General features: G+C 37.6%; 1 protein-coding gene across 4 annotated transcripts in view; it reads right to left on the bottom strand.

The window, feature by feature from the left end:
• col11a1a (collagen, type XI, alpha 1a) overlaps positions 1–15,858 on the bottom strand; it is a 193,666-nt gene that overhangs the window by 57,208 nt on the left and 120,600 nt on the right. For all 4 annotated transcript variants that reach the window (XM_049480869.1, XM_049480871.1, XM_049480870.1 and 1 more), the window contains 5 exons: positions 15,045–15,098; positions 13,657–13,710; positions 8,354–8,407; positions 6,940–7,047; positions 3,622–3,711 (listed from right to left, as the gene is read on the bottom strand). In XM_049480869.1, coding sequence (XP_049336826.1) covers positions 3,622–3,711; positions 6,940–7,047; positions 8,354–8,407; positions 13,657–13,710; positions 15,045–15,098 — 360 coding nt within the window. The remainder of the gene's footprint in view (positions 1–3,621; positions 3,712–6,939; positions 7,048–8,353; positions 8,408–13,656; positions 13,711–15,044; positions 15,099–15,858) is intronic.

Consider the following 15,858-nt stretch of genomic DNA (forward strand, 5'->3'; position numbering starts at 1 on the left):
AAGTTGAGTTTACTTAACCTTTTTAAGGTAGCCGGTTTGCTCATTTTTTTTTAAGTAATGGGGAATTAAGTTAGCATAAATTAAAACATCAAGCTATTACAACTAAAGGGGAAGTTGATTTATTTGTAAGGTAGCCCAGCAGGAATCACTACTACTCACACTGATGGTGAGTGTAAGTCAGAAACTGTTGGACACGCCCAGTATGCAAATAGACTGTGACAGAAACCAATGGAAAAGTAGCTGTTAATGGCAAAACAGACTAAACTCAGTTATTATAGGTTGGTTCAACTCAAAGATCTCAGTTTGAATAGTACAGTATATGTGCCCACAAATGTTCAACTAACTCAAAATAGTTGAGTAAACTAAATAATACTCGGCCGAGAACCAAGGGAACAAAGGGCTATTTATACTAATACAAACAGGTGTGGGAAATGAGCAATCAGAAGGAGGGTGAGGCCAAACGCCGCCGAATCATTGTAGTTAATGAGCTGAGAATGCTGGGAAATTGAGTCTTTTGGAGAACCATTGTCCTGAATGGGCAGACTGACAGCGTCAGGGCTGAAAGCGCACATGCATTACACAACTGGCCTGTGAGGGTCTTGTTTGAACTATAATGAATGATAATGAAATTAAATAAAACAAGCTCTGGTGAGCTTTTGTTTACATCCCTCTCCTGTCTCGCCTCGCTGTTGCACTCATCATGACTTGACTCTTGTTTTTCCGCCCATTCTTGGGCTCTATATCTCCTTATAAGGGTGTTTTTTTTTTCCTAGTCACGTCCCGATACACTAGCCGGGGCAGCAGTAGTGTATTGGAACGCGACCATGATGACACGGGTTTGGTCCCGTGCGTGAGGAGCGGTGTGTTTATTTATATATATATTTTTTTTCTTTCTTTCTTCTTGGGTTTACCTGCTTTGAGATCAACTGTTCTGCAATTGGGTTCAACATCCCTCTGGGATGGAGAGCTACTAGTCTGTACGACTACACCCCATTACACTTTTTACTTTTTCTATTTTTACTTTTTGCATGAGCATAGGTTTAAGAGCATCAGGTCATATTAAAAAGATATTAATATATTTATAAAAAGCCTAAAAACACTGGATCTAGTGAGAAAATCAGCTTTGTGTTAGCTTTTGTGAGCATAGCTCCAGTTACTGCTGCTCTAAACAGGCTTCATTTATAGCAGCGTAGTGGAGGCCAGCTCCTGCAGACCCACAGCAGTGCAGAAATGAGTGTTTTCCAGCTGGAACACACGGGGTAGAGCTGATGGAGTGTTTGGTAATGAGCTGGTAAGCTGTTTCAGGTGGTAAATGAGGGAAAACACTAGGCTGTGTGGTGCTGAGGCTCAGCGGGAGGTGTTAACACTGCTGCTGTAAACAGACGGTGAGGCAAATCTGCTAAAATGACAATATAGACACAATATAGATGTGATTAGATAAATAGTAACTAATTACATTATTGAGTAGCGTATATTTTTACATGTGAATACTCTATATACACAAAGTTATTGGGACAATTGCTTATTATTTTTAGTATTAAATATGTTTATTCTGCTTTAAAAATGACTTAAAATAAAATATAACTAATATTTCAGTGTCATTATAGTACGCAATCTCAAATACCCTCGTTGGAGTGTATATTTTAGAGTGTATATTTTAGAGTGTATATTTTAGAGTGTATATTTTGCAGTGTATGTTTTGGTGTGTGTGTATGCGCTGCTGAAGCAGGCGGTGTGTGTTCTGCGGTGATGGAGTGTGTTCTGCGGGATATTTGCTTTTGAAATGTGTTCTGGGGGTTTGTATTATTTGCCTCTGGAAATGAGGAGAGAAAATACCTGAATCAGCAAGAGTTCCAGAGAGCGAGAGAACGAGAGAGAGAGAGATGAATAAATACTTGAAAAAAAGTTAAATGAAAGAGTGAACGTGGGAGTCAATATGTGAGCAAATAAGAAACAGTTGAAAGAGGGAAAGTGTGAATGAATGAAAATATGAATGAATGAATGAGTGAATGAATGAATGAATTAATTAATGATTGATTGATTGATTGATTGATTGATTGATTGATTGATGGATTGAATGAATGACTGACTAAGGGAACAGTTAATAAAGGGAAAGTGTGAATAAATAATTTAATGAATAACTAAGGAAACAGTTAAAAAAGGAGATATGTGAATGAATGGATGAATGAGAAAAAAAGTCGAGAAAGGGCATTGTGAATGAATTAATGAATGAATGAATTAATGAATGAATAAATAACTAAATAAGTAAACAGTTGAAAGATGGAAAATGTGAATGAATAAATTAATGATTGAGTAAATAACCAAATCTAGAATAAATTGAAACATAAAAAATGTGAATAAATGAATGAATGAATGAATGAATGAATGAATTAACAAATCAATCAAAGTTTAACTAAATAAGGGAACAGTTGAAAGAGGGAAAATATAAATTAATAAATGAAATCAACTAAATACGGAAACAGTTAAGAAAGGGAATACGTGAATTAATGAACAAACGAATAAATGTATTATTGAATGAATGAATGAATGAATGAATGAATGAAGGAATGAATGAATGAATGAGTAATTAATAAGGAAACAGTTGAGAAAGGTAATACATGAATATATTAATTAATACATGATTCAATAAACGAGTGAATAAATTAATAAATGAGAGTGTGAATAATTGAGTGAGTGAGTGAATAAGTGAGTAAATGAGGAAGCAAGTAAAAGAGTGAATATGTAAATGAGAGTGTGAATGAGTGAGTGAGATAGTGAGTGAGTGTACTCAGTAATCATCATTGTGGCTTTATTTTATTGTGTTTTTTGTTTACTGTGGTTATTGTGTGTGTAAGAGGGGAGGGGTTGCTATGGGTTGCTATGGTATTCCAGATGGCTGCTGTGGTTGCTAGGGGAAGGTTGCTGTGGTATTTCAGATGGCTGCTGTGGTTGCTAGGGGAAGGTTGCTGTGGTATTCCAGATGGCTGCTGTGGTTGCTAGGGGAAGGTTGCTGTGGAATTTCAGATGGCTGCTGTGGTTGCTAGGGGAAGGTTGCTGTGGTATTTCAGGTATGTGAGTGTGTAATTTGGCAGTCCAGTCACTTTCTGTAATGAGCTTTGTGGAGAGGGTGTGGACTGCAGCATAGAAAACACTCAAATCCTCAAACACACACACACAAGCACACACGCACACACGCACACACACACACACACACACACACACACACACACACACACACACACACACACACACACACACACACACACACTCGCACACTCGTTGACCTTGGGTAGCTTCATCTTCAGCTCCTGATTATCAGAATTTCCATTTTCTTTGTTCCTTTACTAAAAACCAAAATAACAATACATAAATAAATATATTAAATAAATAAATATATTATATAAATGCCACTCAGAGGGGTGTATTAGCATAATTCACCCCCCAGCTGTGGTGGAATTCAGCGCACTGATTGGAAGGACTGTGTTTAGAGTAATTGGTAGCTGAAGCCCCCCGGAGGGAGCTGTAGTGCAGCGCTGTGTGTGTTAATGAACTAATGTAGCACTGGATCCTGCTGATACGTGTGTGTGTGTGTGTGTGTATGGTGTGTGTGTGTGTGCTCACTGCTGCTCCTGGAAGTCCTCTCTCTCCGGGGAATCCTCTCAGTCCAGGTGGGCCGTCTTTTCCAGAGGGACCCTGAGGACCTGGGTCTCCCTGTAGAGATTAAAACACACATTTAATTCATTTAAATAAATTTAATTCAACAAACGACAGATTTTTACTTAAAAGATGAGCTCAAAAAATGTATCATCATGTATATTTTAATGCATATTTGTATTATTTTCATTAAATATCCGTAAAAACATATTTTAGAGCATGCATTTGTATCTTATATTGCAATATGTTGTATTGAAAAAAAAGAAATACTTAAGAATTTCTAACTAGATTTGTCAATAAAATATTATATATAACTTAGAAATGATCCAAAATCCAAGGTGATATCAATAATATGATTTTTTTTTTATACTGCATATCTGTATATGTATATACACATGCATATCGACGATGTCTCACAAAACCTTGTATATCCACTTATTTCTTTTTTTACTGTTGTTAGCATTTTGTGCCATATATACTGTATAATACAATATATAACATACTATATAACATACAGCTTCAGAAAAAAAAACAGTTCAGAAATTAATATTTGGTTCAATAACCCTGGTTTCTTATTACAGATTTCATGCATCTTGGCATCATGTTCTCCAGCACCAGTCTTACACACTGCTTTTGGATAACTTTATGCCACTCCTAAATATAAGAAAAAATAAGAGAGCACTTAAAAATTATGTTTTTTTTTTTGTTTTATTTTAGCAAATTGAAAACCTGTAGAATATAATCAAGAGGAAGATGGATGGATTGAATTTTTGCACCGGGAGTAAAGCAGCATTAAGTTATCCAAAAGCAGTGTGTAAGACTGGTGGAGGAAAACGTGATGATGCCAAGATGCATAAAAAAAAACTGTGATTAAAAACCAGGTTTATTCCACCAAATATTGATTTCTGAACTCTTAAAACTTTATGAATATGAACTTTTAATGTTTTCTTTGGCATTATTTGAGGTCTGAAAGCTCTAGTGCTGTATATGTAATATTTTTTAATATTTTAATTTTCAAATACTGTCAATCTGCACACTTTTTCCGTACAGCGTCTCTACTGGAGTCTACTTGAGTAATTTGTATGCATGTGATTTCAGAGTGATGTGGTCCTCTGTGAGGGTGAATTTCAAGGTGAAATTCTATTAATTCTATTAATAAGCGAGTATAGAGGAATACTGGAGGTGTGGAGGAGTGATGGAGGTACGAGGGGACCGGGTCTCCTGAGAGCTGAGCTGGGTGAAAGCTCCTGCATGGTGGTAGGTGCTGATGGACGGCTGGCGTGGATGAAGTGGGAGATTGAGCTGATTAGAGAGTCTCTGATTGGGCGGCTGGAGGAATTGGAGTGCGGGAGGCGGCGGCGGGATTGGAAAAGGTGCAGACGCTCCAAAAACGCCTCCATCTACTTTCAATTTGCACTCCATTTACGAGACAATTCAGCCCATTCTCCACAGCAGAGCCGCCCAGAGCACTGAGGAGCCACACTGAGGAGCACTGCTTCTGTTCCAAACTGGGTATTTTCAGCCTCAACAGAAGAAACTGCTGCTGAATTTTATGTGAATTTAGTAACTTTGTGCCCTATTTTAAAGATCTACAGCGCATCAATTAATTGCAGATCGTGCAGCTTGATTTAGGGCAATGTGTCAGTGTGTTTTTGCTATCATAACGACAGGAAAAGTACACCTTGCTTGGCTCAAAACATGCAAAAGGCATCAACTAATTCTCTTAATTAATCATAGGTGTGTTTTTTGGGTGACGCAACTTGAAATAAACCAATCAGTGTGCCAGTTTTCATTCTTTTTTATGAGGCAGATGAGCTCTGACTTTGGCGTGTTTGTATCTAAACAGCGCAGCTCTTTTGTGTATCTCTGCAGAGGATAATTCACACTGAGAAGATACACCAGCAGCTCATTTATGGGAACAGTAATGTTATTTTATTCTTTATTCTGTTTATTTATTGTAGATGTAAAAGCTGGATTTGCACTGGGTGTGCGTGCACTGAGTATGCACAACACACACTGCGCTTCTGCATGGATATAATTTAGGATTGGGCGGCTGATTGTTGAGTGTTGTCAGGGTTTTAATCAGTCAGTGGCGCACCTTTATTTTCTGTATCAACAAGATAGAAATGCTCAAGGCTCTCATAAGGATTTTGGTTTGTTTAACATTTGTATTGTTGAAACAATGAAAAAAAAACACTAAATCTAAAAAAAATAAGGTGTGTCCAAACTGGTATTGTATATTTATAACATAGATCTAATAAAGCATGCTGTATGTTTTTAAGATAATTATTTCTGACTTGTTAAAGAAAGTAGAGAAACTGTGACAAAAGTGCAACTTTTGATCATTTATATAAGGCCACAGTACCTAGTATTAATCTATTATTAATATGTGATTTTCCTCGTTTTTAGATGATACATATGATACAAATATTACTTTATACAATAGTATAAGATTAAATATAATATAATATATTAAATATATATCTAACTTATTGTTACATGTTATTTTGCTAGTTTCTTATAATATTTCATAAAAAAAGCTGAATCATCTATCAATTCCTTAAAACAGAAACAGACATAAAACACTTAAAACCAGTAAAAATAAGAAACAAAGGGAATAAATCTTAGAAAATTAGAAAATGCAGATAATTTAAGACTATATTTAAGTGAATTTCTTAGATACTTGATACTAAGATATACTTTTTTTTGCATCTTTTGGCAATAACTGCATTTAAATAGTTTAATCAGCAGGCTATGCATTATTTACAGATATATAATGTTGCACAATTTAGAAATAATACATGCGAGGGAGTGCTATAACCTGTAATATTGGCACGGCTGTGCTGTGTCTTATTACAGTTTATAGCACAAACCTTGAGTGTATTATTGCGATTATACCACAGTTCCATTATCACTGTTTACTGAAATATTTGAGTTAAAGAGGAGGAGAAAATAGGATCTGATTTGTTATAAAAAAAGTTCCATTGCTGCTCTGTTTGTAGCTGCACTGTTTGGCTTGTAAGCGCTGCATCGTTGCTAGGTTACCTGTATGTGGCGGAGTAATACATGGAGAGCTTTGGTTACAGTGCATTACCGGCTGATAACGGCACTCATAGAACGCCTCTCAGCCAATCACATTGCAGGGTTGGAATTAACTGTGGTATAATAACTACTATAATATTATATTATTTATTTTTAGTCATCTAGGACAGCAAACAGCATCAGTATCTATAATATAAAACCCAAACTCAGGACTAGAAGTGAGTAAAGTACAGCATTTCTCACCTTAGCGCCTTCCTTTCCTGCTGCACCTGGAAGTCCCTGCTCTCCAGGAGGTCCTGGGGGTCCGGGATGTCCTCTTTCACCTACAGGACCTGTTTCTCCGGTTGGACCCTGTCAGCCCAACACAAGCACACATGAACCTTCTCAGCAAATCCCATCCATCAGCTCAAACACATTAAACCCACACGACCTCTAGAAACGTCCTTACTGATGTGTTTTAGTTTTACCCTTTCCTACATCCCATAATATCACTATCTGCTTATAGCTAGTACATAGAGATTTGTATTTTTATGCAATTTTCTCCACTTTTTTTTTGGAAAAGTCCATTAACGCACCCATTCATGCAATGCTGCAAAGTTAGACTCCGCCTCTTTTTACTCTCTCTCTCTCGGACTCTGGCTGCTGATGCTGAAGCCCCATGACCAACTGTATTCTTTCTCTCTCTCTCTCTCTCTCTCTCACTCTCTCTGACTCAGGTTACTGCTGCTGAAGCAGCATGACCTACTGTACTCTTTCTCTCTCTCTCTCTCTCTCTCTCAGACTCTCTCTCTCTGACTCTGGCTGCTGATGCTGAAGCAGCATTACCTACTGTACTCTTTCTCTCTCTCTCTCTCTCTCTCTCTCTTTGACTCCGGCTGCTAATGGTGAAGCAGCATGACCGACTGTACTCGTTCTCTCTTTCTCTCTCTCTCTCTCTCTTTGACTCCGGCTGCTAATGGTGAAGCAGCATGACCGACTGTACTCGTTCTCTCCCTCTCTCTCTCACTCTCTCTGACTCTGGCTGCTGATGCTGAAGCAGAAAGACCTACTCTACTCTTTCTCTCTCTTTGACTCCGGCTGCTGATGCTGAAGCAGCATGTCCTACTGTACTCTCTCTCTCTCTCTGACTCTGGCTGCTGATGCTGAAGCAGAAAGACCTACTCTACTCTTTCTCTCTCTTTGACTCCGGCTGCTGATGCTGAAGCAGCATGTCCTACTGTACTCTCTCTCTCTCTCTCTGACTCTGGCTGCTGATGCTGAAGCAGCATGTCCTACTGTACTCTCTCTCTCGCTCGGACTCTGGCTGCTGATGCTGAAGCCCCATTACCTACTGTACTCTTTCTCTCTCTCTCTCTCTCTCTCTCTCTCTGTCTCTCTGACTCTGGCTGCTGATGCTGAAGCAGCATGTCCTACTGTACTCTCTCTCTCTCTCTGACTCTGGCTGCTGATGCTGAAGCAGCATGTCCTACTGTACTCTCTCTCTCGCTCGGACTCTGGCTGCTGATGCTGAAGCTCCATTACCTACTGTACTCTTTCGCTCTCTCTCTCTCTCTGTCTCTCTGACTCTGGCTGCTGATGCTGAAGCAGCATTACCTACTGTACTCTCTCTCTCTCTCAGACTCTCTCATATCAAGTAAATATGGTAGTAAAATCTTACCTGAGGGCCGACCACACCTCCGGGACCAGGGGGACCAGTTTTACCTTGGAAACCCTGCGGGAAAATCAATAAATTAATAAACATTAAAGGAACGTCTTTAAAAACCCAAAACCTGAGCGAGTTTCTGTACTAATGACCAGTAAAACACCCAGCTGATCAGATAATAATCCATAATAACCACTAGAAAAGACGTGGACAGGTGAAGACATCTCTAATGTAATGACACTAAGCATGCACATGCACTACACTAGAGGGCGCTAGAGGTACTGCAGCAACAGACTGCAGGTTATACTGTACCTGATAAATGTGGAACTAATGCACACATTTGAATCACGCAAATTCAATGCGTCACATTTTTAAGAGTTCTTTTATATTTTTACTCTACTTGACGTTTTTTGTAAAAAAATTAATATTTGAAATAGATATTCATATATTTTAACATATGAATATTTTTTTTATTTTAGGCCTTACATTGAGTAAAATTAGTTATTAGTAATTAAATACTAATTGATTACTTAAATATAAGTGAATCATATTATGCAATAGATTAGTTCTTTTCATATAATATAAACATATACAACTTAAAGCTTGTGTTTTTTTTATGAAGATTAGCATTTTATCATTTTGACTTTTTGCTGTTTATTGTTAATTTATTGTTTAAAAACATTTTAAACTTCTTTAACAAATATGTTAGATTTTTTAATAAGCATTTTTCTTTTAGTATTTTAAAACTTTCAGTAATATACTTTTAACTAATGAAAATTAGGTGTCAAAAAACAGTCAGAAATAAATTTTGACCACCTGTGTTCATTTGTAACCCCGCCCCCTTGTTTCCTGTACCCAGGTGTTTCCTGTCCACTTCCGTATATGTATAGCCCCTTGGTTTTTGTGTTCCATACTGCCATACTGTAAAATTTCTGAATTCTCTTTCTATTAGTCCCTTATACAACCTCATAACACTGTTACTATTTATCATACCTTTTATAAAGTGACTTTATTAAATTTTTATGGCTAAAGTAGTAAATAATAGTATTAAAGTCAGTAATAATGGTCAGTATCTTCTCTCTTCTTTAAACATTAAAACATATTTACTTACAGATCAAGCTATTTAAAAGTTTAATAAACAAATTCTAGTGTTTGATACCATAGAAAGGCATTAACTACTATTAAATACTATTAGCATGAAACTTACAACCTTATTACACTTTTCAATTGGACAGGGTTGAGTGGTTGCCAGTTTTTGTCTCAACAAATCCCCATAATAAACATTAATATGATGTTTAAAGCAATATTGAAAGGCATTAACTACTATTAAATACTATTAGCATGAAACTTACAACCTTATTACACTTTTTAATTGGACAAGTTTGAGTGGTTGCCAGATTTTGTCTCAACAAATCCCCATAATTAACTTTGATCTGATGTTTAAAGCAATATAGAAAGGCATTAACTACTATTAAATACTATTAGCATGAAACTTACAACCTTATTACACTTTTCAATGAGAGAGTGTTGAGTGGTTGCCAGTTTTTGTCTCAACAAATCCCCATAATAAACTTTAATATGATGTTTAAAGCAATATTTCTGAGTTTAAATGGTGAAATAAATGCCACGTCGCGTCTGCATTTATTTCCACACAGTTTACTTACTGAGTGCCGCCTCATCGCTCGGCGTGTCCTGATTTCAGATTCACTCTCACATTAATTTGTTCCAGACGTGATTTTAATGCCTGGATAATGTGTTACGTATCGTAAATCAGGACACATCGACGGCGACAGGGCGGGAACGTACGACCCTGAGGTCAATCACATGACCCCTGAGGTCGAGCTCCTCCCATTAGCCGAATCTCTAGGCCTGGCTGTAATAACAGGGTTAGAGAAGCAGGTGCACACTACACACACACATCACAAAATCACACACAGTGAGGATCAGAAGATCATTCAGTTCAACCAGAAAACAGAACTAAACGAGTGTTAGAACAGAAACGTAGAGCTAACTAAACATCCAGTGGCGTAACTGAGATTACTCTGTAACTCTGTAAAAAATAAAGAGAGCACTTCAGTTTCTGAATCAGTTTCTTTGATTTTGCTATTTATAGGTTTATTTATAGGAGTAAAATGAACATTGTTGTTTTATTCTATAAACTACAGACAACATTTCTCCCAAATTCCAAATAAAAATATTCTCATTTAGAGCATTTATTTACAGAAAATTAGCTTTCAGACCTCAAATAATGCAAAGAAAACAAGTTCATATTTATAAAGTTTTAAGAGTTCAGAAATCAATATTTGGTGGAATAACTCTTTTTAATCACATTTTTTTCATGCATCTTGGCATCATGTTCTCCTCCACCAGTCTTACACACTGCTTTTGGATAACTTTATGCTGCTTTACTCCTGGTGCAAAAATTCAAGCAGTTCAGTTTGGTGGTTTGATGGTTTGTGATCATCCATCTTCCTCTTGATTATATTCCAGAGGATTTCTATTTGGTAAAATCAAAGAAACTCATCATTTTCAAAGTAACATAACAATAAATCTATCTATCTATCTATCTATCTATCTATCTATCTATCTATCTATCTATCTATCTATCTATCTATCTATCTATCTATCTATCTAAATACTTTATGGTTATATATCATGTGAATATGTTTATTCATTAGTTTTACGTTCTCTCTATTTCCCTGTGTCTTTTTTATTTTTTTATTGGATTATGCTCCATTGGAATGAAGAGAGTACTAATTGTTAAAAATATATAAAAAGATGTTAACAAAAAATATAGCTATTTTTAAGAGTTTTAAGAGTTCAGAAATCAATATTTGGTGGAATAACCCTGTTTTTTTAACCACAGTTTTTTAATGCATCATGGCATCATCTTCTCCTCCACCAGTCTTACACACTGCTTTTGGATACCTTTATGCCGCTCACTCCAGGTGCAAAAAAATCAAGCAGTTCAGCTTGGTTTTGATGGCATGTGAGATTTAGGATGCCTAGACATGCGATTTTTCATTTTCTGTAAATAAATGCTCTTAATGAAAATATTTTTACTTGGAATTTGGGAGAAATGTTGTCTGTAGTTTATAGAATAAAACAACAATGTTCATTTTACTCAAACATAAACCTATAAATTGCAAAATCAGAGAAACTGAAGTCCTCTCTTGAATTTTTCCAGAGCTGTATATATATATATATATATTTGTGAGTGTGTGTGTGTGTGTGTGTGTGTGTGTGTGTGTGTGTGTATACTGTGGTCTGGCCCATTTGCAGAAGTGTAAGTACCCCCAGGAGGACTACAGCCCTGCACAGGTCAGTGTTCTCATCTGATCTAATGAGCTGATTCAACTTGACCCCTCACCTGATGATCTGAACCCATGATTAAATACCCTACACCACGCGTCTCACTCTCTGAGAGTGGGACAGGGCTGCTTCAGAGTGATACAGCAGCTGGAGGAGTTTATCACTCACTGCTTAAAGTGACAAACTGGCACCTCTCAGCCAAGCGGCACTGCCAGCCAGCTATTAATACAACATCTGAGCACATCAAGGAAAAGCCCATAAATCCCACAGCCTGGAAAAGCAGCGAGTTTCCTGCACTGTAACACACACAATCCAACTCTGAGAGTTTTATACATAATATATCGCATTTTTCACACTATAAGGTGCACTTAAAACCTTTAATTTTCCAAAATTAACCTTTAAAACCTTATGTATACATTTTATCAGTCGATATTAAGGAGCAGTAAAGCTACTTTGCTGAAGTACAGAGTTATATGAGGGTACGTTTTCAGTTAAGTTTCTCCAGCACTAAGGCTGAAACAGTATTAGCATTAGTCGCTAACCGCTATTTCCCTGCTGCTAACCCTGGCTAGTACTGCTGGAGCAGCATTAGCATTACCTGCTGATCATGCTAACCTCTAGCTCTTTTGTCCTTCAGAGGTATGTATTATAAGTCTTTTATCCTGCTGCTAACCCCGGCTAGCACTGTTGGAGCAGCATTAGCATTAGTTGCTAACCGTAGCGCTAGCTCTTTCACCATTCAGAGGCAAGTATTTCAGACTGTAGCCTTAGCAGTTATTGAGTTAAAACAAGCTACATGGGACGAACAGATAGCTAATAAAGCCCTGGCTTACCGGGGCACTCAGTGTTCTTTAGTGTAGATCTGTCGGGTGCCATTAGCTGCTAATGCTAATGCTCCAGCCTTAGTGCTGGAGAAATCTGGAAATTTAAGCTTACTGTAAAATAAACAGAAGCTCTTTACTCACCCAAATAAACAGTTTTCAGAAGATAAATCTGTGTAGATTAACATCCAGAACTCATTTGACTTTAAAATAAAGTCTTTTTTTATTACACTTTTGTTTACTTAGCTTAGCTTTACCTAACTTAGCTGATGTAGGCTGTGTCGGTGTGTCTTTGCTATCGTAACGATGGGCAACGTACACTTTAAAGTGCGTAAAAGGCATGTACTAATTCTCTTAGTATTAATCATGGGTCTGTCACGTTAAGAGCCAGGTGAGCTCTGACCAATCTGCTGGATTGCTATTTCAAGGGCGCAGCTACCTGGACGTGTCCAATGCTACTCAGCTGCTGGTTCACTTAACTTACAGTTAAAGCAGCTTACTTAGGGGAACAGCATTGTTGTTTTATTTCGTTTTCTGTTTATTGCTGATGTAAAAGTTGGGTTTGTGCACTGCTGCGGGTGAGCAAGATGTGTGCAAGATAGCAATGAACATCTGCCTAGGTTGTATTATTCAGACAGTGATGCATCTGTGTTTTCCTGAACACACCTCATTTCCAGACCACCATGCCCATCGTGGAATTGTGATATATTCACAAGCACTATTATTGCAATTTTCACAAGGGAGGCAAAAGACGTGAAAATAGACTGTTAGTGTAAGATAGTAAGATAGCAATGAGCATTATACAGCACAATGCATCTAAGGCCCCAAATGTAGCTACTGTACTGCCAGGACAGTTAAATTAGATGGTAATAAGTTGGATTATGTGTGTTATATCTCTCAGAAACTAGTTTATAGCATATAAATATGTTTATAAGGCAGTGTAGATGTGTGTATGCGTGTGTTTGTGTGGAGCTGGCGGTCAGGGGGGCTCCGGGCTTCACTAACTCGCTCAGACTCTGAGAGACGAGACCCTCCGGGTGCTGGAGATGAGGCAGGGATGAGTTTAAACACTCTCCTCACACTCCTCCACCCGGCCGGAGCGTCTGTAAGAGCCTGACCGCCGCAGGACTCCCGCCTGAGCGCCAGCACTGAAACACACACTCAACAACCCGGATAAAAACTCACCGTCTCCCCCCGCTGGCCAGGGTGACCGGGCAACCCATCCTTTCCAGGTGGTCCCTAACCGAGGGGCAAACAGAGACAGACGGGTTGTTTAGAACAATGAGACACAAAGCAGAGTGAAATTACTGATAATTATGTGCTTTAATATGCTTTTTTTCTCTCAATTTACGTAGGCCAATTGTCAAATCCATTCATTCAGCTGTTACTCAGCTGTATAACACAATGTGAAGTCAATGCGAATTGCCGAACATTGCTGAGTAGCATCACATTGCGCTCGGAGGAAAGTGCAGTGACTTGGTTCTGATACATCAGCTCACAGATGCAGTCTTGTGCTGATCCACATCACCCTAGGAGTGATGAGTGGAAACAGAGAGCGCCATCTACTGTACTGTACCCACCCAGAGAGAACAAGACCAACTGTGCTCTCTCAGTGCTACGGCATAACTGGGATTCGCACCACTTTAATAACTTTGATACAGGGTTCATACACGTTTTAAACCAATAAATTTCCATTATTTTTCCATGACTTTTTCATGCCTTCAAGGCAAATTTTCATAACTATACGATTTTTTTTTAAATATCAGTAAAGACATGGACAATAAAACCAAAAATCAATGCAATCAACTAAATCTATAATTGAAATTGAATATAGTAGGCCTACAATGAATCTGATAAAATGTCGACACACAATCTTTAATAATAAAACATGTTTCAGATTCTGAGAGCTCCATTATGTAGAGCTAAATTACTGAATTAACTCGGAGCTGATGTATGTATTTGTAGCTCAAAATAGATTATCTCCATCGATAAACGGAAACACAAAGGATTTTAGACCAAATTATTTTATTTTTTTCTAAAGTATTTTTATTTTTCCAAAACTTATACAGGCCTGGAAATTGCTATTTTTCCAACATGCATAATGTTGCCCTGATGCAACATATAATAAAAATACAGTTTTAGTGAGTAAATAAAACAAACCATCTGTTTAAATCTCCAAATATACCTCTTTACAAATACATGCATGTACTCATACTTAACAAATAACTGATAAATATCTTAATGATTTACATATTGCTTTAGTTCCTGATAGAACTGGTCCTCCTCAGATTTTTACTATACAGAGGCATTTGCGTGACATTATATGTAAAATTATTGTATCGTATTGTTAAAATGATTGATTTAATAATCAAAAAAATGGTTATGTTGCCTAAACTATGCAACAAACTATTCCATAGAGGAATAATGTTCACTCTTAAAATCTTACATTGGTATTAAAATCATGAACTAATAAAGAACAACTGCTCACGTGTAAAACGTAAAAAACATTTTACATTATAAATGTAAATTAGCATTATTATACTTCATTAAGATGAGTATTTAGAGGTACTTACAGGGGGGCCCTTCGGTCCTGAGAAGCCAACGGGTCCCTGGGGTCCTTGAGGTCCCTGGAGTAAAGAGAAATTCAGATATTTAGCAAATAAAACACAATTTTTAACTCCTAAATCAAGAGCTTACACTACAGAAGCGTGTGAAAGAAAGCCAAACTACTACTAAAGATCATGCAATCATTGATCGGCATTGATCAATTTTGGTGGTGGTAGTTACATCTACAACAACTCACACTGAGAGCCAATCAGCTGAGCTAAACATTAAACTCCACAGTGCTCTGGTTTTCTCATCTAGGCAGGACTAGCTAAGTTGCCAGATTTGTGTTTTTTTTTTTTTTGCCAAATTGGGCTTGTTTGAAAAGTACAGCTTCCAAACATGGCTGGATATATTTGTTGGACCTGGCAACCCTGAGGACTAGGATCTTCAATTGTAAAGTGATGCAAAGACTCCTGAAGCATCACAAGCAATGCACTAAGCATTATAACACTATCATTATAAGCACTGGTCCATTGTGCCACCTTCAGATGAGATGCTAATGCTAATAGAGTAATTACCTTCAGGCTGCATGCACTGCTGTACATCATGAGTAATCTAGCATGTATTTAATGTAAGGCCATGCAGTATGCTGCTGCTAGCTGCTAGCTCCTAGCGTAGCCGCACTCTCTGTATTGCAGGACTGCTCACTCTATTTCCAGCAGTTTCTGAGTTTTACTCACGTAGAAAAGCAACGTGAGCGACAGGAATATAATAACCAGCCAGGTATTAAACAATGCTGAAGCCCTGGCCTGCTGATTACAGGAACAGGGAACAATAGGA

The sequence above is a fragment of the Astyanax mexicanus genome, chromosome 6, assembly GCF_023375975.1.
Source record: "Astyanax mexicanus isolate ESR-SI-001 chromosome 6, AstMex3_surface, whole genome shotgun sequence".
NCBI classification, from domain to species: domain Eukaryota; kingdom Metazoa; phylum Chordata; class Actinopteri; order Characiformes; family Acestrorhamphidae; genus Astyanax; species Astyanax mexicanus.